Here is a 26,946-nt window from a genome sequence, read left to right on the forward strand (position 1 = left end):
TGCCTTGTTTTCTGATTTACAGTAGTCCTATCCAGCTTCATTCATATCTCTAGTTGAAGTCTGATCACTTTTTCAGCTTTTTAAACAGTTGCTGAGTGGGGTAATGCTGAACATTCATAGCTTCAGAACTTTAGCTGTTGAGTTTCAGGTGTCACACAAATACCTGATGTTTTAGGGAATGACCAGGTTATACACAAATAGCTCAGCATCTCAGAATTTAAAAATGACAGTTACAGCTCCGGAATAGATGTGACTGCTGTAAGAGCTTACAATCTAGCTTACAATATGCCCCAACCTGATAACCCATGCTCTTGACTTGAATTCCCCAAGTTCGTATATTGTAGTTAGTTCGTGTGACTGAGGCATGATAATATTTGTCTTTTTGTTTCTGACATTTCATTCCACATACTGTCGACAAGGTTCCTGCACCTAGTTGCCTACCTCACACCTTCATTCCTTCCTCCAGCCCCTCAGTAGTTCATTGTATATATCCACCACAGTTCCCCCTTCCATTTCTTGGTCAGTGTTCCCTTAGGCCACCTCCATCCATTGAAAACCATGAACACTGCTGCTATAAACCTCAGTGTGCAAATGTCTACTCATGTCCCCATGAGTTACCGTACTGCTCTCCAGAGGTGTTGCACCACTCTGCTTCCCTGCCAAAAGAAAATAGGTGCATCTCTTTCTTCACATTTTCTCCAGCACTTGTATTTCTCTGGTCTTTTTTTTTTGCATGGGCAGGCATCAGGAATCGAACCCAGGTCTGCGGCATGGCAGGTGAGAACTCTGGCAGTGAGCCACCATGGCCCACCCTTTGTTCATTTTTAAAAGTGTTATTTGTACAGCATACAGTTTAACCTAAGTAAAACACCAGTGCTTCCCAGAATAATCACATAGCCGTGTCTTTGCTATCACAATCTGTATGAGGACCTTTCTTTTTCTTCCACAAAGAATACCATGACCTTCCCCCCAAGTCCCCACTTCTTGGCATTTAGTTTTGGCATATTGCCTTTGTTACATTCGGTGGAAGCATATCGCACTGTTGCTGTTAAATGTAGACCTAGCTTGCACTGATTGTATTTTTTCCTTTTTACCATCCCGTTTTCAGTACCTTGCAATGTTTGCATTCATTTGCTTGCCCTAATGCGAAAACATTCTCATATTTGTACATCTGCTCACCATCATTGTCCACTCTAGGCGTTCCTAAGTTACTCTGTCTCAGTCTTTATCCTCTATTTTTCCATCTGGTGTCATATATGTCCCCAGCCCTTCTCCCTCAACCATATTCACATTCAGCTTCATTTAGTGTACTTATATTATTGTGCTACTATCATACAGTATTGTGCAATCCATTTCTGAATCTTACAGTCAGTCCTCCTTCACATTCTGTACTGTTTTAGCACCACATGCCCTGCCTCTACCCTCAGTGTCCTGACAACCTGTGTTCTAAACTTTAGCTCTCAAAGTTCACTCATTGATGTTACTTCATATTAGTGAGATCATACAGGATCTGTGCTTTTGTTTCTACCTAATTCCTAATGTTCTCAAGGTTCATCCACGTTGTTACATGCTTTATGACTTTATTCTGTCTTATAGCTGCATAATATTCCATGGTATGGATATACCACAGTGTATTTAGCCACTCATCCATTGATGGACACTTAAGCTGTTTCCATTTCTTGATAATCATGAATAATGCCGCTATAAACATTGGTGTGCAAATGTCAGTTTGTGTCCTTGACTTCAGTTCCTCTGAATTTATACCTAGTAATGGAATTGCTAGATCATATGACAGTTCCATACTTAGCTTCCTGAGGAACTGCCAAACTGCCTTCCAGAGCAGTTGCACCATTTTACATTCCCACCAATGCTGAATAAGTGTGTCTTTTTCTCCACATCCTCTCTAGCACTAATCATTTTCTGTTTTTTTTTTTTATTAAATGACCATTTTGGTTGGTGTGAGATGATGTCTCATTGTGGTTTTGATTTGCATTTCCCTAATAGCCAGTGAAATTGAACATCTTTTCATGCGTTTAGCCATTTGTATTTCCTCTTATGAAAAATGTCTCTTCATGTCTTTTGCCCATTTTTTAATTAAGTTGTTTGTTTTTTGTTGCTGTTGAATTGTAAAGTCTTATCTAATACATGATTTCCAGATATTGTCTCCCATTGTGTAGGCTGCCTTTTTACTTTCCTGATAAAGTTCTTTTTTTTTTTTTTAGTATTTTTATTGATAAAATTTAACATAAAAACATTCTTTTTTTATCACATAGTTGTATATTCATCATCACGATCATTTCTTAGAACACTTGCATCAATTCAGAAAAAGAAATAAAAAGAAAACAAAAAAATTCATACATACCATACCCCTTACCCCTCCCTATCATTGATCACTAGCATTTCAATCTACTAAATTCATTTTAACATTTGTTCCCCCTATTGTTTATTTTTATTCCATATGTTCTACTCATCTGTTGACAAGGTAGATAAAAGGAGCATCAGACAAAAGGTTTTCACAATCACACAGTCACATTGTGAAAGCTATATCATTATACAGTCATCTTCAAGAAACATGGCTACTGGAACACAGCTCTACACTGCAGGCAGTTCCCTCCAGCCCCTCTGTTACACCTTAACTAAAAAGGTGATATCTATTTAATGAGTAAGAATAACCTCCAGGATAACCTCCCAACTCTGTTTGGTATCTCTCAGCCATTGACACTTTGTTTTGTCTCATTTCTCTCTTCCTCCTTTCAGTCCAGAAGGTTTTCTGAATCCCTTGGTGCTGAGTCCCAGCTCATTCTAGGATTTCTGTCCCATGTTGCCAGGAAGGGCCACAACCCTGGGAGTCACGTCCCACATAGAGAGGGGGAGGGCAGTGAGTTTGCTTGTCATGTTGGCTGAGAGAGAGAGGCCACATCTGAAAAACAAAAGAGGTTCTCTGGGGTGACTCTTAAGCCTAATTTTAGGTAGGCTTAGCCTGTCCTTTATGGGGTTAAGTTTCATATGAACAACCCCCAAGATTGGGGGCTCAGTCCATTGCTTTGGTTGTCCCCACTGCTTGTGAGAATATCAAGAATTTTCTACTTGGGGAAGTTCAATTTTGCCCCTTTCTTGCCATTCCTCCAAGGGGACTTTGCAAATACTTCTTTATTCACTGTTCAAATCCTTCTGGGGTTTATTGAGGCATCACTCTGGGCAAACCTACAGAATCTCATGCCCTACTCCAGGTTCCATGTACTTACGGTGTTCAATTAGGCTGTCCACATACGTTCATATTGGGAAATGCACTAGTCAGAGTATAAATTTTGAACCAAGTATTTTTTGCTTTAGTCTCACACATAAGTTAAAGTTTTAGAATATTAATTGTCATCTATTTTCAACACCTTGCATTATTGACATTCCTTTGTTATTCCTCATGCAAAACATTTTTAAATTTGTACATTTAGTCACTATCATTATACACTCTAGGCGTTTCTAGATTATACCATCTGTCTTTATTGTATATCTTTCCTTCTGATTTCATTTGTGCCCCCAGGCCTTGTCCCTCTACCATTCACACATTCAGCTTCATTCAGTGTTCTAACATTATTGTATTACAGTTAGGTAGTATTGTGCTATCCATTTCTGAATTTTTATAATCAGTCCCATTGCACAATTAGTATCCCTTTAGTTCCGTTTACCTAATATCTACCCTATTTCTATCACCTGATGACCTCTGTTCTTTTTTTAGCTTTTAAAAAAGGCAATTTAATAAGTTGCAAGTTTACAGTTCTAAGGCCATGGAAATGTCCAAATTAAAGCAAGGCTATGAAAATGTCCAAATTAAGGCACCAGCAAGAGGTTACCTTCACTCAAGAAAGGCCAGTGAAGTTCAGGGTTTCTCTCTCAGCTGAAAGGGCACATGGCAACATCTGCTAGCTTTTTCTCCCGACTTCTCGTTCCATGAAGCTCCCCCAGTGACATTTTCCTTCTTCATCTCCAAAGGTGTCAGACTGCATGGGCTCTGTGGCTGTGCAGCTTTTTCCAAAATGTTTCCTTTTTTAAAAGATTACAGTAAACTAATCAAGACCCACTGGAATGGGTGGAGTGATGACCTCTGTTCTTAACTGAAATTCTCCAAGTTCATTCATTGATGTTAGTTCATATCAGTGAGACCATACAGTATTTGTCCTTTTGTTTCTGGCTAATCTCACTCAGTATAATCCTGACAAAGTTCTTTGATGCACAAAAATGTTTAATTTTGACGAGATCTTGTTTATTTCTTCTTTTGTTGTTCATATTTTGGGTGTAAGGATACCACCTCCTAACACAAAATGTATGAGATGTTTCCCTACATAGATTTCTAAAAGTGTTATGGTCTTGGCACTGATGTTTAGGTCTTTGATTGGTTTTGAGTCAGTTTTTATAGACGGTGTGAGATGTGGCTCTTCTTTCATTCTTTTTCATATGGATATCCAGTTCTCGAAACACCTTTTTTTTTTTTTTTTTTACGTGGATAGGCACCAGGAGTCGAACCCGGGTCCTCTGGAAACACCATTTATTGAAGAAGCTGTTCTCCCCCGTTGGGTTGATTTAGCCTTATCAAACATCATTTGTCTGTAGATGAGAGGTTGTGTTTCTGAACACTCAATTCGATACCATTCGTCAGTTTATCTGTCTTTGTGCCAGTACCATGGTGTTTTGACCACTGTAGTTTTGTAATATGCTTTAAAGTCAGGTAGTGTGAGACCTCCCACTTCATTTTTCTTTCTCAAGATATTGTTAGCTATTCAGGGCACCCTGACCTTCCAAATGAATTTTGCTATTGTTTTTTCTATTTCTACAAAAGAAATTGTTGGGAGTTTTTTTTTTTATCCCTTTTAAAATTTACTTTTATGTATCTTATTTAAAAAATATTTTTAATGAGAAAAATCCACACAGGTACAGTCCAACCATATTATAAAATCAGTGGCTCATAATACCATCACATAGTTGTATATTCATCATCATGATCATTTTTAGAACATTTGCATTACTCCAGAAAAAAAATAAAAATAAAAAATGAAATACTCGTACATCTCATACCCCTAACCCCTCCCTCTCATTGACCAACAAATTGTTGGCATTTTAATTGGTAATGCATTAAATCTATGAATCAATTTGGGTGGAATTGACATCTTAACTATATTTAGTGTTCCAATCCATGAACCTGGTCTACTCTTCCATTTATTTTGGTCTTCCATGATTTCTTTTAACAATTTCTTGTAATTTTCTGTGTGTACGTCTTTGTGTCCTTTGTTAAATTTATTCTTAAATACTTGATTCTTTTGATTGCTATTGTAAATGGAATTGTTTTCTTCATTTACTTCTCAGATTGTTCATTTTTAGTATATAGAAACTAGTTGCTCATAGAATTCTCCCATTACCTCCTTTGTTTCTGTGTGGTTAGTGGTTATGTCCCCTTTCCCATTTCTGCTTTTAATTATTTGCATCATCTCTTTTTTGTCAGCCAACCTAAGGGTCCATTGATTTTATTGATTTTCTCAAAGAACCAACTTCTCGTTTTAGTTGATTTTCTCTATTGTTTTCATATTCACAGTTTATTTCTGCTTTAATCTTCGTTATTTCTTTCCTTTTGTTTGCTTTGGTGTTACTTCGCTGTTCTTTCTCTAGTTCTTCCAGGTGAAGTGTTAATTCTTGATTTTTGCTCCTCTTCCTTACTAATATAGGCATTTAGGGCAATATATTTCCCTCTCAGCACTACCTTTGCTCCATCCCATAATAAAATGTTGCTATTTCACTTCATTTGCCTCAAGATATTTTTTTGTTTCTCTTGTAATTTCTTCCTTGACCCTCTGGTTGTTTAATAATGTGTAGTTTGGCCTTTGTATATTTGTGAATTTTCTAGCTTTATTCCACTGTGATCCAAGCAAGTGTTTTATACCATTTCATTCTTTTTAGATTTATTGAGACTTACTTTGTGTCCCAGCATATGGTCTGTTCTTGAGAATGATCCAAGATCACTTGAAAAAAAATGTGTATCTTACTGTTTTGGGGTGTAATCTTCTGTGTAAATATCTTATAAGTCTGGTTCTTTTATTGTATTGTTTAAAATTTTGTTTCCTTATTGATCCTCTGTCTAGGTGTTCTATCCATTTATGGTAGAATGTTTCTACCTATTATGGTAAAGATGTCTACTTCTCCCTTCAGTGTTGTCAGTGTGTGCCTCATGTATTTTGGGGCACTCTGACTTGGTACATAAGTATTTATGATTGTTATGTCTTCTTGTTGAATTGTTCCTTTTATTAATACATAGTATCCTTCTTTATCTCTTTCAGTTGTTTTACATTTGAAGTCTAATTTCTCAGATATTAGTATAGCTACCCATGCTCTTTTCTTGTTTTTGTCCACATGAAACCCTGTAGGGTTTCCTTTAGTATTTATTGTAGAGCCTGTATTTTAGTCACAAATTCTCTCAGTGACACCCTTTCATTTTTCAGTGACACTTTTGCTGGGTATAGAATTCTTGGTTGGCAGTTTTTCTTTTTCAGAATCTTTAATGTATCATACCACTGTCTTTTCACCTCCATGATTTCCACTGAGATATCAGCACATAGTTTTATCAAGCTTCCCTTCTATGTGATGGATTTCTTTTCTCTTGCTGCTTTCAAAATTCTCTTTGTTTTTGACATTTGACAGTCTCATTAGCAAGTATGGAGTATTGGCGTATGTCTGTTTGGGGTATGCTGTGCTTCTTGGATCTGTAATTTATATCTTTCATAAGAGTTGGGAAATTTTCAGTGATTATTTCCTCTGCTATTCTTTCTGCCTCCTTTTTCTTCTTGTCCTTCTGGGACACCCATAACACATATATCCAGGGGATCCATGTTGTCATTCAATTCCCTGAGATCCTGCTCGTGTTTTTTCATTCTTTTCCCTATTTGTTCTTTTGTATATAGAATTTCAGATGTCCTATCACTAGTGCTTTCTTCTGCCTCTTCAAATCTGCTGTTGTTGGTCTCTATTTTTCATCCCTTTTATTGTACCTTTTTTTCCCGTAAATTCTCCCATTTGTTTATTCATGCTTTCGCATTATGTTCTCCCAGTGTCATTTTTATATCCTTCATCTCTTTTGCAAAATTTTCCCTCAACTCATTGATTTGATTTCGCATGTGTGTTCGAACGCCCTTTATATAGTTGTTTCAACTCCTGCATCTCATTTTAGATGTTGGTTTGTTACTTTGACTGAGCCACATCTTCAATTATCCTAATATGAATCTTTTTTTTTCTTGGGGCTAGGCATTTGATTTCTTTAGTTTATTCTGGAGGTCGTTTTCACTCTTTCAACTAGGATTTTCTTGTTACTTGACTTTGTTCTCTCCTATCTGTTCTTTGGTATTCAGTTCAACTTATTCTAGACCTCTAGCATAGGTTCTGTTTAATTGATCATAATTTTTCCAGCTCTTGTTTTTTTTTGTTTCTTGTTCTGCCTGTATGGAACCTTTTTTTGAGGAGGGTTTCCTCAAATTTTCCCAGACCAGAGAGACCCATGGCTCAGGAGAAGGGTGTAACCAGTATCAAGTTTCCCTGAGAGTGAGACCTATCCGGTTGTTAAAAACCTCTACACTGTGCTTTTTCTGTCTTGCCTAGCATGTGGGGCTTGTCAGTCCACAGCTTCCCATCAGCATAAGGTGATGAGGTGCCTGTTATTATCGGCAGCATTTTCTGGCCAGCGGTGTATTTGAGTCAGAGGCTACGTTTAATAGAGGTGCTTAGGTTCCTTCTTTTATCCAAGCCCTGGGGCCTGAATTCCCAGAGAGGGGTCCACAACTTGAGCTGAGCCCTGTGCCTCTTTTCTTGGGGGAGGTACACTCTTTGGGAAATTGTCCTATTGATCTGATTACTTACTTTGTCTGTCAGACATACATTAATTACACTCTTGCCTGACACAGTGCTGAGGCCTGAGAATGCTAGCATTTCTATCTAATAAGATGTTAAGAGGTGGAAAAAAAAGAGAGAGAGAAAAGCCTTTTCCAGGACCCAGCACCCCTACGTTGCCAATCAGGAACTGGGTTTGATACAGGACTCTGTTCTAGTTTGCTAGTGCTAGAATGCAATATACCAGAAATGGAACGGTTTTTAAAAAGGGAAATTTATTAAGTTTCAAGTTTACAGTTTTAAAGCTGTGAAAATACCACAATTAAAGGAAGTCTATAAAAAGTTCAAATTAAGGGACCAACAAGAGGTTACCTTCAATCAAGAAAGTTCAGGGTTTCTCTCTCAACTGGAAAAGTACATGGTGAACATAGCAACATCTGCTAGCTTTCTCTCCAGGCTTCTTATTTCATGAAGCTCCCCTGGGGGAGTTTTCCTTCTTCATCTCCAGAGGTCTCTGACTGTGTGGGCTCTCACGGATCTTGTGGCTCTGTAGCTTCCTCTTTTAAAGGATTCAGTAAAGTAATTAGGACCCACCTGGAATGGGTGAAGTCACATCTCCATCTAATGATAGGTTAATACCCACAATTGGGCGAGCCACATCTCTGTGGAGATAATCTAATCATGTTTCTAACCTACAGTAGTGAATGAAGATTAAAAGAAATGATGCATTTAGAAGATGGATCAGGATTTAAACATGGCTTTTCTAGGATACATAATCCTTTCAAACTGGCTCGCCTGGGTTGCCAGTCAAGAGCTGGGTTGGTACAGGGCTCTGTTTGTTCCCAGGTTCTTTTCTTGAGGCCCAGCCCTTTTCCAGTATTTTGTGTTGTGCAACTCAAAATGCCTCTGTTCTTCTTATTATTTTTTTTCCTGTCAGCCCCACCCCCTCGCTCCCTTGTTGGAAACTCTTGGTTGCTTTAGTGCTTATTCCAGGTTTATCTATCTTCAGGGCCTGTTTTCAGCAGTCAGAACTTTTTAATTCCACAGTTGGAGCAAGGTTGAGCTAATTTCCTTGCTCCCAGTAGGGTCCGTTTCTTTACCCATCAGGGAACCAGTTTGCTGGTCCCATGGTGGAGGGACACCTGCCTCCGTGGCTTGGGGGGTTTACAGTTCTTTGTGGGATCTCAGCCATTCCACCTGTTGGAAACTGGTGTACAATGTGTGTCTGGTCACTGATGTTCCCTCAGTAGTGGTCTTATACAGTTCCTGGCTATTTACTAGGTGCCCTGGAGGACGAACTAAATTCCACAACTCTACACTGCCATCATGCCCAAAATAAACTATTTTTTTTTTTAATACTAAATTTTTTTTTCTTTCATTGGCAGGTACTGGGAATCAAACCTGGGTCTCTGGCATGGCAGGTGCGAATTTTGCCACTGAGCCACCTTCCCATAATATACACCACTCCCATAATATACTTTTGAAGACTACAGATAGATGTTATACAAATATATAAAAAGGAAAAAAAAAAAGAACCTAGGTAGGCAGAGGTTGGTAAAGAGGATCCCATGATTCAGTGTAGTTTAAAGTCAAGGTTTTACTTTTGTGTTGGTTGCTGAGTTTGCAGATGCTTATTACATTGTTAAAAATGATTAAATAAAAGCAGGCCATGCATAGGCATGTACCAGTGGTGTGAAAGTCATGAACTAGAGATTATGGTTAATTTCTATGTCTCAAATTGAATTCTTACTAACTTTCAGGTATCCTGTTGACTCTTTCATTAAATTTTGATCTTACTGCACCCTCCCCCCCTTCTATTTCATCCTTCATAGTGCCATCAAATTGGTACTTCTCAACTCTGAAATCATATTTTATTTCCCATAGATCTGTGGTTTCCAGCCAGGGGCGATTTATCCCCTCAAGGGTTATTTGGCAATGTCAGGAAGATTTTTGGGTTGTCCAAACTGGCAGCAGGGTGCTACTGTCATCTCATGGATAGAGACCAGGGATGCTACTGAACATCCTTTAAGGCACAGGCTTCAGTTTGTTAAAGCTGCCAGAATGCAATACACCAGAGATAGATCAGCTTTTAGTAAGGGGATTTATTTAGTTACAAATTTATAGTTCTTTAGAGGTAAGGCAGTTAGCTTTTATCTGAGTTTCCCTGTCATATGGGAAGGCACATGGTGATGACTGCTGGCCTTCACCTGGCTTCTGGGTTCCAACGGATTTCCGCAGGGCAATTCCTTTCTACATCTGGGCTGAGCCATGAGTGCTAAGATGAGGTATGCTGAGCTGTCTTCTGACCTCTCTCTCTTTCAGCCTCCAGCTAATTAAATTAAATCTCACTCATTGTGGAAGGCACTCCCCTACCAGACCTGAAATTTAATCATCCATAGATGAATTTCACATATTGATGATGTAAGTCCACAGAAACAGAACAACAGGGATCACTTGGCCAAGTTGACACCTAAACCTAACTACCATACCCCACAATAGAGAATTATCTTGCCCAAGATGTCAGTAGTGCTGAGGTTGAAAAATCTACTACCACTGACTTACCACACTGAATCTGAGCCATCCATTAGCTTATATCCAGCCTATCATTCTGTGTTTTCTCTTAGGGGAAGTAGGGACGAATAGGGAAAATAAAGCTTCCTTTTTAAAAAATCAGTATTTGTAATACCATCTCATAGAACTGGGACCCTGGAAAATACCATCTTCTAAGTTGGTATACTTGGCTTTCACCTCTAGGGGCTCTCCATATATTCATGGTTGTAGTGCCTAACAGTGATCAAGGTGCTCTGTTCTCTTTATTCATACTCAAGTGCGTGTGTGTGTTATATTGTTCTGGAAAGAAGGGGCAGGACAGCGATGAGTATTCCTGCCTGTTTAAGATTATATCAGGCCACAAATGATCCTATTGTGGTAGTCTGAAAAATGTAGTGTTAAAAGATAATTTTCAGAGAGCAGTGCAGTGGTGGATTAGTGGCCAAATTCTCACCTGTCATGCTGGAGACCTGGGTTTGATTCCCAGTACCTACCCATGCCAAAAGAAAAAGAAGAAGAAGATAATTTTCAGATAAAGATAAAATCCAAACATACAGATATATAAAAATGAGCATGTATTAAAGATTTCCTTTTATTTATTTTTTAACTTTTTTAAATTGTGAAATATAGCATATATACAAAAAGCAATAAATTTCCAAGTATGTTTTAACAAGTAGTTATATACAGATTTTAAAGTTAGATATGGGTTGCAGTTCCACTATTTTCATTTTTTCTTCTAGCTGCTCCAAGACACTGGAGACCAAAAGAAATATCAATATAATGATTCAGCAGTCATACTCACTTGTTAAATTCTATCTTCTCTGTTATATTTCTCCTTCGCTTGTGTGTGTGTGTGTGTGTGTGAGAGAGAGAGAGAGAAAATAACCGATATGCAAAAAAGGCAATAAATTTCAGAGTACATCACAACAGTTAGTTGTAGAACAGATTTCAGGGTTATAATTCCATATTTTAAAATTTGTACTTCTAGCTGCTCTGAGGTGCTGGAGACTAAAAGAAATATCAGTATACTGACTCAGCACTCATACTCATTTGTTAAATTCAACCTTCTCTGTATAATTCCACCATCACCTTTGATCTTTGTCCCACTCTAGGTATTTGGGTTATGCACATTCAAACTTTTTCATGTTGGAAGGGGCTGTTGATAATATAATTCATGTAATTAAAAAACAGTTAGCCCCAAATCTCTTTCTCTGGATTATCCATGTAATTGGGACAACATTCTGTCCCAGACCAATCCTCTACCTCTTCAGATGATGGTCTCAACTTATTCTGATCCTATAAAAGTTATTTCCTGCTGTATTTGAGGAATATTATTCACAAAACATAGCATCTAGACATAGCTTTCTAACCATCTTCTAAGAATGTCCATAAAACCTAATCTTTCTTTTTTTATTATAAAACATAAAATTCATACAAAAAAGTATCACAAAATTGATGTGTACAGTTTTAGAAATTGTTGTAAGGCTAACATGACATCCACCCAAAGGAAGAAATGGAATAGTGTTTGCACCCCAAGAACACCTCCACTCTTCTTTTTCAATCCTTACCTCTCTCCTCTGCCTTCTGTCACCTCTTGCAAGAGGTAAACTGTTTGACTTTTGTGATAACTTGGCTTTTCTTTATACTTTTGACACTTATGGATGAGTCCCCAAATTTTGTACTTTAATTTTACCTGTTTTTGAACTTTATATGATTGGATTCATACTGCCTTTTGAGGGTAGCTTATGTTATTTTGCTAAATATTACGTTTGAAAGATTTACCACGAGGGGAATAGCTATAGTGGTTCATTCTCATCAATAATGCACCATTGTACACAATTTTTTTTAGGATTCTTTTTCCTTAGCTTCATTCTGAAATCTATAGGTAGTTTTAAGGAACTTGGGTATTTTTAGGGACAAAAAGTGTGCCTATTAGTATAGAAAAATTATTAAGGACATTCATTAGTTTTAAAATCAGATGACCTGTATTCAAATCTTGACTCTACAGCTTGGCAGATATCTGGATAAATGATGAAACCTTTCTTTGGCAGTTTTATAATGCTTATTTTTATTGATGCTGAAACCATAGTTATATAAAATTGTAGGAATGTTGACACTATTCTATAATTAAAAATATTTTGATAGGAGTGGTTTATAGTACATTTGATTTCTCTTATATAACTGTGAGAGATTTTTGAGTATCTGCAATTTAAAGTAGTCTTCCTATGAATTGCTTTAGCAGTTCCTACAGAAGTCGACAGCTACCATAGCCTGTTTCCTCTAGAACCACTGCCACCACCAAACCGAATACAGAAATCAAGTAATTTTGGGTACCTTACATCTTGCTACAAAGCTGTAAATAGCAAAGATGACCTGCCATATTGCCTTCGGAGGATACACGGTAAGGAAGATAAATTATCTTCTTTTATAAACATTATTGAGGCTATAAAAGTATTCAGACCTTCCTAACTATATTGACTTATTTAATATTTGAATTTTTAAGGACCATTAATAATTCATGGAATAGTACATAAGAAGTGATGTATGTATAGCATGGCTTTTTCTTCACTTTTCTGATGGAATAAGGTGTCATTTACAATTGACTGTAGTAGAGCAAATTTTCTTTTTCAGGTTTCCGTCTTGTTAACACAAAGTGCATGGTGTTGGTCGATATGTGGAAAAAAATTCAGCACTCAAATATTGTTACCTTGCGTGAAGTATTTACCACTAAAGCATTTGCTGAGCCTTGTGAGTAATTTAAATTGTCTTTCTGTTGGTGGGCTTGGCAGTTTGAAGCCAGGTGGCAGTCATGAGTTGTTTGTGTTTTCTTTTAAGCTCTTGTGTTTGCATATGATTTCCATGCGGGAGGAGAAACTATGATGAGCAGGCACTTCAATGACCCTAACGCTGATGCCTATTTCACCAAGCGCAAGTGGGGTAAGAAAAAGATGGGGGCATGCTGCATTTTGACAAACGCTTTAGCTCTGTGGGAGAGTTGATTTGTGTTTTAAAATATTTGTACATTTATATCTGTAATCATTCAACTTAAAGATCCTGTTGCATTGAAAAAGAGAAGTATCTCAAAGAAATGGAGTTTATAATGCAAGAAGCTAGTAAGTAATGTATTATGTGGATTTACTGAGATTCAGATGGGCTGTAGGAAGCTCATTTTGATAGCTGATGTCTGAAATGACTGGGAATGTGAAAATAAAATTCTCTTAAAAATATAATGCTTTCCAAATAAAAGTTGATTGGAAAGTTCAGGAAAGTGAAAAGAAGAATAATCTCTAGTTTCACCACCAAAATACATATTATGAACATTTGTGACATTTCTTTACAGACTTGCCTATTTATTTATTTATCTTTGGTCTCATTCTGCATTATTATGTTTTTGTTTTTATCATACTATTCCATATTGTATTTTTCACGTATCATAAATATTTCCCCCCTAATTTTTATATTCTCAAATATAATTTTAGTGAGTCCCTCCTAGTCTGGTGGGACTATACCATCATTTATATAAATATTTCTCTAAACAAATCCTAAACAGATGCTTTTGTTCAATTCTAGGTTTCCATGTTACTTAAGGAATCAGTCTTTAAAGCAGATTTTTAAGTAACTTTCACTTAAACATTTTTTTGGAGGGTGGGGGCCCTTTTCTAATATTTACTTAAAGATTTGATTAATAATTCAAATTTTGTAAAGAACCCAAAGAATTTGAGATGCCTGCTTATTAGTTTATGTATTAGGGAAAGGTCTCATTTTCTGGTATGGTGCAGGTCAGAAGCAGTGCATTCTTCCCTATGACTTTTAATCATTTAGAAATTTTCTTGAATGTGTACTCACAGAAATTAAAGGGGAAAAGATTTCAGTCCATATTATAGTTCCTTTCAGATTGGTTCCTTTAAGGACTCTAATTATGGATAAAAATATATTACTTCTATTTGTTTACTTGTGACTTTGCTTTCTGACAGTTGAAAGGAGAAGGCTGTGGTTATATGACTGTTTCACATTAAAAATCTGGTCGTATAGTGTGGTCAGTTTTTTTCCTTTTGCCATGTCATCTGTAGATATACCCATAATTTTATTGAAGGGGATGTGGTATAACTTTTCCTATGAGTGAATGTGTTCAGGTTTATTTTAGGAATAACACCTGTGAAATAACTGTTGGCTTTAATTTATGGCTGGGTTTCTCAACCTCAGCACAGCATTTTGGGCTGCATAATTTCTTATTGTGGGGGAAACTGTCTTGTGCATTGCAGGATGTTGAACACCATCCCAGGCTAGGTGCCAGTAGCATGCCTTCCCCTACCCCTCCCTCTCCCCCAGTTATGACCACCAAAAATGTCTGCAGACATTGGCAGATGTCCCATGAGTGTGTGTGTGTGTGTAGGAGTGGAGGCAAAAGCACCCCTTGTTGAGAACCACTAGTTTTTATAACATTCTAGTTTAGAAAAATAAAATCTTAATTATTCTGTTTTTGGTAAAAACTGATTATTTGATAAATTAATGTCTGTATTTTCTTAGGACTCCGATCATTTTCTAATATTTGAATGTATTGTTTGAATGTATCATATATGCTTTAATTTACAGCAGCTTGAATACAAGCCGTCGTCTGTGTCTTCTGATATGAATATTAAAAAAGAAAAACAATTAGCCAATGCTTATGTAAACTTTTAGGAACATAAGGGAAAGTCTGATATTTTCTTATTCTGTAATTTATTAATTTAGTACAAACTTCAAATGTATATATTATAAGAAACAGTTCCATTTAGAAAATGATGATAGTAGTACCAAATCATAAAGGGGCTCATAAGAGGTTTAAGTGTGTTAATGAGGACAAAGCAGCTAGAATAGACTCTAGCCACACTTTGTGATTGCTGTAAATATTCTTTTCCCTTATCATCACATTTCATGAAATGGTTTTATTAAAACTCTTCACAGTCATCTTTGACATTGTTTTGGCATTTATCACTAGAGCTACTTTTTGAGTCACCTAACACTTTTTTTCCCAGAATGTATTTTCTTTTAACTTGAGAGGGAGCAGTTTTTCAATTGTGTATGTGCTTCTCACTAGAAATTTCATGCCAAGTCATAAGTACCCGTTTGGCTATTTATTCTGTCCACAATTAGCCATTTAATATTCTTGTTTTCATATCTGATTCACAAAAGATTTGTTTCTAAACATTTGAACACTTACACATATGTGGTCATATTCCCTGAATGTTTACAAAATCAGGATTAAATTTATCTCCATCCTTTTTCCACTGATGTAAGTGTTAATCCAGAAAATATTATCAAGAAACACTTCGGAAAGTTTGACAGGATAACGATGACTGCTTTCGTGGTAGACCAGATTATCCTTGTTTCATCATTACACGTTGACATCCATTTTTTTACATTTGTATTTGTGTGATTTGTGTATCATCCTAACTTGACATGCCTATAATAGAAAGGATGAAGAGTAAAAGGAAAATTTTTTCAAATTCTCACCGTAAATGATGGTAGAGACTTATTTCCTTCAAGCCACAGATGAACACATTTCTCTTTTCCGAACAGTGATACAGGCTTGGATTAGCCACACCTTCAGGAAATAACAGTCGCTGCAGTTACTGTTTTTAATAACAATTTCTGTTTATTTAGTTCATAATTAAATGTAAATTCTTACTTTAAATAATTCTGTTTATTGTTCAATAATTATCATGGTCCCAGAAAAGAACATTTCAGTGAGAGCTCTGCTGCTGCTAACAATATAAAGGTATAATCTCATAAATAGGAAATTTGGGGTTTGTCTCTTAAATTCTTACTAATAGAACTAAACATATATATATATCTATATATATAAATTGACATGTTGTGCCATGAATGTATATGAATTTTCTTTAATTTTGTTAACAAATTTCTTTTTTGTTGTTGTTAACAAATTTCTTTGTTAATTTGGTTTGACTTCTTTGTTTGTTTTATTTTTGACTTGATTATTTGTGGGGGGTTATTTTTAATTGGCTGCTTAAATGAAGGTGTCATTTTTAAATTTATTTGCTTTCTAGGTCAACACGATGGACCGTTGCCCAGACAGCATGCTGGATTATTGCCGGAATCTCTTATCTGGGCATATATTGTCCAATTAAGTTCTGCATTGCGTACCATTCATACAGCAGGTTTGGCATGCCGGGTTATGGACCCAACAAAGATTCTGATAACTGGCAAAACGAGGTACGAGCATTTTGAGTTTTTGGTTTCTTTATTCAGTATCTCACGTATGACAGCTTAGTAAACCCTATCAAGAGGAACTACTGTGGCTTTAAGTTCATTTGTAAGTTAAAAAAACATGTTAAATTTTTAATAAAATGCCAAACAGTCATGGTGTGAGAGTTGGAGAAGGTATGTGTGATGAAGTTAGAGGAATACGGCAGTAATATCAACACAACTTTTGTAGGTAGAGCAGTACTTCTCAAATCAGCATGGATCAGAATCACCTGGAGGGCTTAATAAACATAGATTGCTGTTCTCCACTCCTAGAGGCCCTTATTCTGTGAGTCTGGGGTCTGCTGGAGAATTTGCGTTTCTAACAAGTTTTCAGGTGATGCTGCTGTTACTGGTTGGCTCCCATGCTTTGAGAACCACTGATTTGGAATTAAGTTATAGACCTTGACTTCACCTGAACGAAGTTGCTTTAAGTTTGAGAATTGTCTTGGGCATTGTAGCCATAGAGCTCAAGATTTGGTACCAGGTTAGCTAGGTTCCTGTCGTTGCTCTGCTGGTTACAATCTGTGCAACATTGCAGCCTTATGAGACAGGTACTATTATTATCTCCATTTTCCGCACTTGTAAAGTACCCTTCTCATAAGGTTATTGAGAAGATTGAATAGTTAATTCATGTGAAATGCTTAGAACAGTGCCTGGTATATCTTCAATAAGTGTTGGGAAGCTAGCTAGTTCTCTTTCATGAATAACTAATAAAGAAGCAGCTGGGAGTAGTGAGAGGGCTGTCCTGGTAGTCAGAGGATCTGAGCTGTATAGTCCTGTTTTCATCAGTTACTGACTTTTGTGACCTTAGGTTTATTACTTAACATTTCTGAGCCTTAATTTTCTCATCTTGAAAGGGTGGTTGGTTGGTGGGGATTCTGTGGAGTTGGGACTACAGGTTAGATGAGATAAAATTCTAAGATGCTTCCTAATAGCATGGGAAATTGTAGCTTTTTATTAGTCTGTAATAAAAGGTCTAATTTTAGTCCATTTTCTTTAAATTCTCTGATCCTTAAAGGTTGCGAGTAAATTGTGTCGGCATTTTTGATGTTTTAACCTTTGATAACAGTCAGAATAATAATCCATTGGCATTGATGGCTCAATACCAGGTAAGTAAGAATTAGCATGGATACTTGCTTAATTTAAAGCTTGCTTTTTTGTAAAGACAACTTTTGTTCATATAAAAGCATCGCTTATCTAGATTTCAGTTTATTCTGGGGGTGGTTCTGTGCAGGCTTTGAAACTGTACTTCTTTACCACTGTGATGTATTTTAGGGTAGAGCCCTTATAGTTTGGAATGTACAGAATTCATAATGGTGTCAATGACTTTAGCCATTCAAACTGAAAATGTGATTTATGCAATTAGGGAATTTTTCCTTAGCAGAGATTAAAATGGGTTAGTCAACGAAATAGATTGAACAATATTTTACTTTTTTCTCCACTCATTTAGTGTGTTAAAAGCACACTTATTTTTACTTTTAATGTTACAATGTCAATTGTACAATTTTAGAAAGATTTTTAAAAGAATGTTAGTGGATTGCCATTTTCTGAGTAATGTTTTTCGTTTGTTTCAAAGCCAGTCACACACTTCCTCTATCAGAATTTGATTAGTCTGATTTCATTTTAGTATTAATTTAGGCTCCATTATGTTCTTAGCTATTTTGTTATTTATTTTTTATTTCTTGATTAATATTATAAGGTGTAGTTGGAGGATGTGCAGCTGTCATTTTAAGGCAATGTTAATTGTTAATCTTTTTGTGTAAGATTTTGTTTTCTTTGAAAATTAACTAAGGACACTTGCTATAAGGCAGAATCTTACAATCACACAGACAAACATGGGGGAAAACACCTTAATATTTCCCATCGCTCTTCTCTTTTCAACCTCTTTTGTTTAAAGATTTGACGGAGATGTTGGTTCACTTTTCTGTAAGATAGAATTTTGGAACAAAAAGAAAAGAAAGGGCAGAATATGAAGTAGAGTCAAGGTACTGTTTAGTTTTCTCTTCTTTTCATACGGAATCACAGATGTGCGTTCCCGTCGTGTTCAGTTGTATGCAGACTTTTCACCTCATCCTTCTGTGCTGTGCTCCCCTAACCTTGCCAGCAGCCTGCGGTGGTGGTGGACAGCACCATCTGCTGGACTGTACAGAGAAGAATCTAATTTTGTTTTCCCCGCAGCAGCTTTCTTCTGCCCAGGGGCTTAATCCTTTCTTTTCTAGGGTGGGTGTTTCTTAGCTACTTTCTTTCTTATCTTACATATTATAACTTAGTGCCTAACTCATGGCTCTGGTTAATTTTTCCTCTTAATCATTCTGCTTCCAAAAGTGACTGATTATGATTGTTAGACTGCTAGCTAGCAATCTTCATTTGTCCAGTAAAATATCATTAAATTTTTGAAAGGAAGTTAGGTCTAATTTAGAAACAATACCATCAGCCTCTATTGCAAATTCCTGGAAACCCCGTGTCCGTATTACAAAAAACAGAACAAGACATTCTCCTTACAGTTATTTCTTCATTTTTCTCTGAATAGAAATAGAATTGCATTTTTCAATTATTGCTATAAAATGAGACACATTTGATTTTCTTTTTCTGTGAGTGTCACCGTAGTATTTTCCACTTTTTCTTTGCAAATATATATAATATTTCAGTTATGTTATTTTTTCTTCATACGAAAAATATTCTCTGAGTTCCAAACAACCGACTATTAGAAAGACCTTTGGGGCACCTAATTTATAAGTGGAAAATTGCCTTCATTCACAATCTCAAGTGATCTTCAACCAATTATCACTTTTCCTTTAATTTTCAGCAATAAGGGCTCTGTCAGGTTTTCTTTCTTTTCTTTCCTTTTCTCTTTCTCTCCCTTCCTTTTATATATGTGTGTGTGTGTGGAAGATTTTCATATAGTTTATAGTAAAGTATAGGAGAGAATTAAAGATAGTCCCAGAAAGGGGGAGTGTGATTTTACAGAGAAAGAGGGTATGTGAGAAAGGAGTGCATTGTTTCTTGTAGTCTATTTTTCATAGTCTGTTTCAGACACGTGAATAGAGACTGACTTTCAGTAAAATGGACATAAGTAGAGCCATAGATAGAATCAGAAAAAGAAATCAAGAATTGTGAAAACCAGGAAGAAACTGAAAATGAGTTGGGGGGAAATCCTCCAGAATTCAACAAATGGGGGGAAAATCCAGATGGAGGTAAGAAGCAAATAACAAATGGAAAATTATTTAGCTGGGAAATAAGGAAAGGAAAATTACTGAGCTTTCATAATGTTAAACTCTTAATTAAGCAGGATTCTTATTTTTTAAAAAAATCAGTTCTGATTTAATTGGGATAATGCTACATGTATACTGGTATTCCCACCTTGAGTCAGCTTTAGAGAGGTGATGAGATGTACTCAAAATCAGATGTTCGTATTTTTAAAACCCATCCAGCCCTTCAGCTATCTTGGATCTTTATTTCCTGTCTTATCATAGGGAGTGATAGAATGCTCTAGAAGGGAGGCTTAGTACAGCCTCCAGTCAAGGTGGGATTAAACTGAAAATGTTACAATTTTAGGGATTGGGGTCTGTGTACTGGAACATGCTGCTAAAATAATTGGTTAATAATGACAGCCTTCAGTTTGCTTTGCTGAGAACATTGGATTGCAGTGCCTGTAGAAATTTGCAGATAGCATTTTCATGTTTGCATGCACTGATTTCTCTTGACCAAAATTTTCTATGGTTTCATTAATATAACTTGGAATGTTTCACTTGCTCTTAAGAATATCTGAGGGGATCCTGTTCTAGGGTTTGTAGCAGTGCCCTTCAGAGAGCAGAGACTGGCAGTACTCAGGATGCTCCCACTAGGCCCCTTCCCTCCTGCTGTTCTGGGCCCTGAGGAAGTTTTTGCAAGTTTCCCTGACAAGAAGTCGTCTGTTTAACCATTTTCCTTCTGACTACAGGAACTCCTGTTCAGAGCATCCAATTCATAAATGCTAGTTTAGGATAAATATTTTAATTTGAACTTTTTAATGTTATTATTTAGTAATGGAATTTGCCTTAGGTCTTATTATTTGGGTAGAATGTTGTGAAGGATCACTATATATTGCTAATATTTCATTAGAATTACCTCGTAATGCTCCTCTGTTTGCTGTATTACTAACAAATATTCCAGTAAACCAGTGGTTCTCAGCTTGGCAGCATATCACAATCTCTTATGGGCTTTCCAAGAAACACCAGTATTCAGATCTTCCCTAGAGTGATAACACCAGAATTGGGAGCAAGGGAATGGACAATAGGCAGTGTTTTGTTTTGTTTTGTTTTAATGCTCCTCAGGTGATTTTAATATACAGCTTTATTTGAGAACTCTTTATACTAAACTAATACTCAGTAAATGAACGTGTGCAGTAATTCTGATCTGATTTTGAAGATTTGCCAAAGTGTTCTGTAGAAATGACTCGAGATGAATTCAGAATAACTCTGACCTACTGCATTCCCCTAGGCATGTGATTAATAGTCACCTGCAAAACAGGGCCACTGGGGTGACCATTCTGTTTCCTAGAGTTACAATAGGTGACAGAGTTTACCGCAATTTAGCCAGCTATTTGAAAATCTTTTTAAAAGGAAAGCCTCAAAATGGTAAATGTTTTACAAACTAACAAATAAAATGTAGCAAACCTGGTGGCTATATATGTAACTAAAAATAGTCTTTTTGGAAACAGACACATGGGATGTCACTGAAGTTCACAGCATTTTTTTATGTTACAGAGAATACACTATAAAGTCAGGTAGTGCTGAAGTTATGTTTGTAATGGGATGACTTCAGATAATTCTTCAAATTCCCACTATATTCTGGGAGTCATGGAAAATGAGAAAAATATTTATCTTAAATCACAGTGATCATAGTAAAGCAAATCTATACCAACTGACTTTAAATTTCTTGTAATAAAGAATATCTGCTTTATTATTATTTTAAAAGCATTAAAAATAGCAGTTCTCTAGTTTACATGTGAATTTCTTAAAGTCATGTTAAAGTGTGGCCCTAGAACTACCTTCATCAAAATTACCTGGGCGCTCTAAAAATGTTGGGTTCTTAAACCTATTGAATGAGAATACCTAGCAGAGGAGCTGAGAAGTCTGTTTTTAATAGGCTACCCAGGTGATTCTGATGAGAACCAGTATTTGATTACTTTCTCTGAGTTCTGCAGCTCATTTGCAAAGATGCTTTTTCCATGTATGTAGTAATGTCAGTATATTAAATGTGTGCCCTTGAAATAAAATTAAAAGTTATATTTATTCTTTCATGTCAGCAAGCTGATCTGATATCATTAGGAAAAGTTGTGTTGGCTTTGGCTTGCAACTCTTTGGCAGGAATTCAGCGAGAGAATTTACAGAAAGCCATGGAACTAGTGACAATCAACTACTCTTCTGACCTGAAGAATCTGATTTTGTAAGTTTAAAATACGATACAATTCATATTATGGTCATAGGCCATAAGACAGCTTTTCTACTTTAAGTTTGGAGAATGCTTATTTTCATAAGGAGCCTTTTAACAGTGATTCTAGCTATTTATTTAAATTGCCATAACTTAAAAACCAGGCAAGATATGATCAAAAATGTTTAATATCTTTATTTTTATTGCTAAGTAATATTTATTGGGAATAAATACATAAATCAGCATGTTTAAATTAGGTTTTGATGTTTTAAATATTTGGTCTAAGGGTATCCTCTTGAACTGTTTGATATAATATGCTATCCCATAGCCATGTGTGCCCTTTTACATTTAAATTGATTAAAATTAAATCAAATAAAAAATTCAGTTCCTCAGTTGCATTAGTTGTATTTGCAGCAAGTGGCTACTGTATTGGAGAGTGTAGACATAGATATTTGCATCGTCTCAGAAAATTTGGTGGGACTGTGCTGTTCTGAGGATGGCGCCAAGTGTGTGAAAGATGTGGTCCACTGACATTCTGTGTCGCCAAAACACCCATTCCACAAAGCCTGTCTGTAGAGGACTCTAAGCTCTGGGGAAATCCTTGAGGATAGTTTTGAAATGAATTTAGCTTAAGAGAAACCCACTGTGGGCTGTTTTTACTACAGAAGGACTTCTCCTTGTCTGAGATACATCTTACACTTGAGGAATTCAGAGGGTGGGCAGTCCTGACCCTTATATATTTAGGAGGTATTCTAGAGAAGAGATGTTGGGTAGTCTCTTGAATTTTTCCTGTTATGTTTTATAAACAGCTTATTGAGCTTTATCAACAATTTCTTACAACTTCCAACTGTCCCTTCTAATCTTTCTTTGTAGTCCCGGATGATCCAGTTTCCTTTTGGACCAGCCCTGGCATATGGAATTAGGGAGTAGGGGTGGAAGCTGCCCATTTGTGCTTTGTCATATTGGCATAAATGTCCTACTTCTCGTAGGTTATTAGAAGCCAATGGTTGGCTGGTTCCTATTAACAATCAAATTAAGATGATTTATCATTTAAATGAAAATATTTGTTTCATATTTTATTGTAGCAATGATTCTTAACCATATCTTGGATGTCTGAGATGACCTCAGGTTATAATCTCCAAATTTTCTTTTTTAAAAAACTAGAGGTAAATTCTCGCCTGCCATGCCGGAGACCCAGGTTTGATTCTCAGAGCCTACCCGTGCCAAAAAAAGAAAAAAAAAAAAAAACTGGAGGTAGAAGATATTAATGTAGCACGTTGGCCATATGTTAATAGTGATTGAACCTGGGTGATTGGTAGATACATGGGGGTTCATTGTGCTAATCATCCTATTTTAATGTATGCTTGAAATTTTCCTTAATAAAAAGTGAATAAGAGAGGACTTCCTGGAAGATGGCGGCTTAGTAAGATGCGCGGATCTTAGTTTCTTCTCCAGGACAGCTACTAGGGGAGTAGAAACGATACAGAAAGCGCCCAAAGCCACAACAGAGATAAAAAAGACAGCGTACCCCATCCTGGAACGGCTGGCTGGCTGAGAGAAGCAGCTCGGGTGAGATCGCCGAGGCGCGCGGGTGGCGCTCCCTTCCCCCTTCCCGGGCCGGAGTTACTCCCTTCCCCCTTCCCGGGCCGGCTGGGAGAATTGGAGAGGCGGTCCCCTGAAACCAAGGCGGCTGGCGCCCACACCACGCGCAGCCCCCCGGACCAACTGAGAGAATTGGATCGGAAATCCCCAGGCCGTGGAGAACGGTGACGGGTGGGGGAGGCCCCTTCCAAACCCGTGACTCCCCGGGAACGTGCACTCCCTCGGGCGGGCCGCTGCCGCTGGCGCCCTCCCGCCACGCTTGTCGCCCAGGGCCGACTAGGAAATTCGGACGGGCTCTTTCCCGGGCTGCGGCGACCAGCAACCCTCCCTGCGTTCGGACCCCGGGCCGGCTCAAGCCGCTTCGGCTAGCGAACCCCCCGGACGGCAGGAGTTTTCCAAAGTTTAAGGTCCCACAGCACCTTTTACTGGTGGGACCCGCAGACAAACGTGTGCCACGAGCGCCACCTACTGGGCAGGATAAGAAAAACAGAACCCAGAGATTTCACAGAAAAATCTTCCAAACTTTTGGATCCAATACCCAGGGAAATCTGTCTAAATGCGCAGACGCCAACAGAAGATAACGGATCACGCTCAAATAATTGAAAATATGGCCCAGTCAAAGGAACAAACCAATAGTTCAAATGAGATACAGGAGCTGAGACAACTAATGCTGAATATACGAACAGAAATGGAAAACCTCTTCAAAAACGAAATCGATAAATTGAGGGAGGACATGAAGAAGACATGGGCTGAACATAAAGAAGAAATAGAAAAACTGAAAAAACAAATCACAGAACTTATGGAAGTGAAGGACAAAGTAGAAAAGATAGAAAAAACAATGGATACCTACAATGATAGATTCAAAGAGACAGAAGATAGAATTAGTGATTTGGAGGATGGAACATCTGAATTCCAAAAACAAACAGAAACTATCGGGAAAAGAATGGAAAAATTTGAACAGGGTATCAGGGAACTCAAGGACAATATGAACCGCACAAATATACGTGTTGTGGGTGTCCCAGAAGGAGAAGAGAAGGGAAAAGGAGGAGAAAAACTAATGGAAGAAATTTTCACTGAAAATTTCCCAACTCTTCTGAAAGACCTAAAATTACAGATCCAAGAAGTGCAGCGCACCCCAAAGAGATTAGACCCAAATAGGCGTTCTCCAAGACACTTACTAGTTAGAATGTCAGAGGTCAAAGAGAAAGAGAGGATCTTGAAAGCAGCAAGAGAAAAACAATCCATCACATACAAGGGAAACTCAATAAGATTATGTGTAGATTTCTCAGCAGAAACCATGGAGGCTAGAAGACAGTGGGATGATATATTTAAATTACTAAAAGAGAAAAACTGCCAACCAAGACTCCTATATCCAGCAAAATTGTCCTTCAAAAATGAGGGAGAAATTAAAACATTCTCAGACAAAAAGTCACTGAGAGAATTTGTGACCAAGAGACCAGCTCTGCAAGAAATACTAAAGGGAGCACTAGAGTCAGAACCAAAAAGACAGAAGAGAGAGGTATGGAGAAGAGTGTAGAAAGAAGGAAAGTCAGATATGATATATATAATACAAAAGGCAAAATGGCAGAGGAAAATATTATCCAAACAGTAATAACACTAAATGTTAATGGACTGAATTCCCCAATCAAAAGACATAGATTGGCAGAATGGATTAAAAAACAGGATCCTTCTATATGCTGTCTACAGGAAACACATCTTAGACCCAAAGATAAACATAGGTTGAAAGTGAAAGGTTGGGAAAAGATATTTCATGCAAATAACAACCAGAAAATAGCAGGAGTGGCTATACTAATATCCAACAAGTTAGACTTCAAATGTAAAACAGTTAAAAGAGACAAAGAAGGACACTATATACTAATAAAAGGAACAATTAAACAAGAAGACATAACAATCATAAATATTTATGCACCGAACCAGAATGCCCCAAAATACGTGAGGAATACACTGCAAACACTGAAAAGGGAAATAGACACAAATACCATAATAGTTGGAGACTTCAATTCCCCACTCTCATCAATGGACAGAACATCTAGACAGAGGATCAATAAAGAAATAGAGAATCTGAATATTACTATAAAGGAGCTAGACTTAACAGACATTTATAGGACATTACATCCCACAACAGCAGGATACACCTTTTTCTCAAGTACTCATGGATCATTCTCAAAGATAGACCATATGCGGGGTCACAAAGCAAGTCTTAACAAATTTAAAAAGATTGAAATCATACACAACACTTTCTCGGATCATAAAGGAATGAAGTTGGAAATCAATAATAGGCGGAACGCCAGAAAATTCACAAATACCTGGAGGCTCAACAACACACTCTTAAACAACGAGTGGGTCAAAGAAGAAATTGCAAGAGAAATTAGTAAATATCTCGAGGCAAATGAAAATGAAAACACAACTATCAAACTTATGGGATGCAGCAAAGGCAGTGCTAAGAGGGAAATTTATTGCCCTAAATGCCTATATCAGAAAAGAAGAAAAGGCAAAAATGCAGGAATTAACTGTTCACTTGGAAGAACTGGAGAAAGAACAGCAAACTAATCCCAAAGCAAGCAAAAGGAAAGAAATAACAAAGATCAGAGCAGAAATAAATGAAATTGAAAATATGAAAACAGTAGAGAAAATCAATAAGACCAGAAGTTGGTTCTATGAGAAAATCAATAAGATTGATGGGCCCTTAGCAAGATTGACAAAAAGAAGAAGAGAGAGGATGCAAATAAATAAGATCAGAAATGGAAGAGGAGACATAACTACTGACCTCACAGAAATAAAGGAGGTAATAACAGGATACTATGAACAACTTTACGCTAATAAATACAACAATTTAGATGAAATGGACGGGTTCCTGGAAAGACATGAACAACGAACTTTGACTCAAGAAGACATAGATGACCTCAACAAACCAATCACAAGTAAAGAAATTGAATTAATCATTCAAAAGCTTCCTAAAAAGAAAAGTCCAGGACCAGATGGCTTCACATGTGAATTCTACCAAACGTTCCAGAAAGAATTAGTACCAATTCTCCTCAAACTCTTCAAAAAAATCGAAGTGGAGGGAAAACTGCCTAATTCATTCTATGAAGCCAACATCACCCTCATACCAAAACCAGGCAAAGATATTACAAAAAAAGAAAACTACAGACCAATCTCTCTAATGAATACAGATGCAAAAATCCTCAATAAAATTCTAGCAAATCGTATCCAACAACACATTAAAAGAATTATACATCATGACCAAGTAGGATT

General features: G+C 37.0%; 1 protein-coding gene across 4 annotated transcripts in view; it reads left to right on the forward strand.

Moving 5' to 3' along the window:
• Positions 1–26,946, forward strand: part of PAN3 (poly(A) specific ribonuclease subunit PAN3) — a 212,657-nt gene that overhangs the window by 168,779 nt on the left and 16,932 nt on the right. For 3 of the 4 annotated variants that reach the window (XM_077158934.1, XM_077158932.1, XM_077158935.1), the window contains 6 exons: positions 12,650–12,811; positions 13,042–13,158; positions 13,246–13,347; positions 16,458–16,623; positions 17,675–17,765; positions 21,944–22,083. In XM_077158934.1, coding sequence (XP_077015049.1) covers positions 12,650–12,811; positions 13,042–13,158; positions 13,246–13,347; positions 16,458–16,623; positions 17,675–17,765; positions 21,944–22,083 — 778 coding nt within the window. The remainder of the gene's footprint in view (positions 1–12,649; positions 12,812–13,041; positions 13,159–13,245; positions 13,348–16,457; positions 16,624–17,674; positions 17,766–21,943; positions 22,084–26,946) is intronic. The other variant, XM_077158933.1, reaches the window with a different exon arrangement.

Source organism: Tamandua tetradactyla, chromosome 4, assembly GCF_023851605.1.
Source record: "Tamandua tetradactyla isolate mTamTet1 chromosome 4, mTamTet1.pri, whole genome shotgun sequence".
In the NCBI taxonomy this organism is placed as follows: Eukaryota; Metazoa; Chordata; class Mammalia; order Pilosa; family Myrmecophagidae; genus Tamandua; species Tamandua tetradactyla.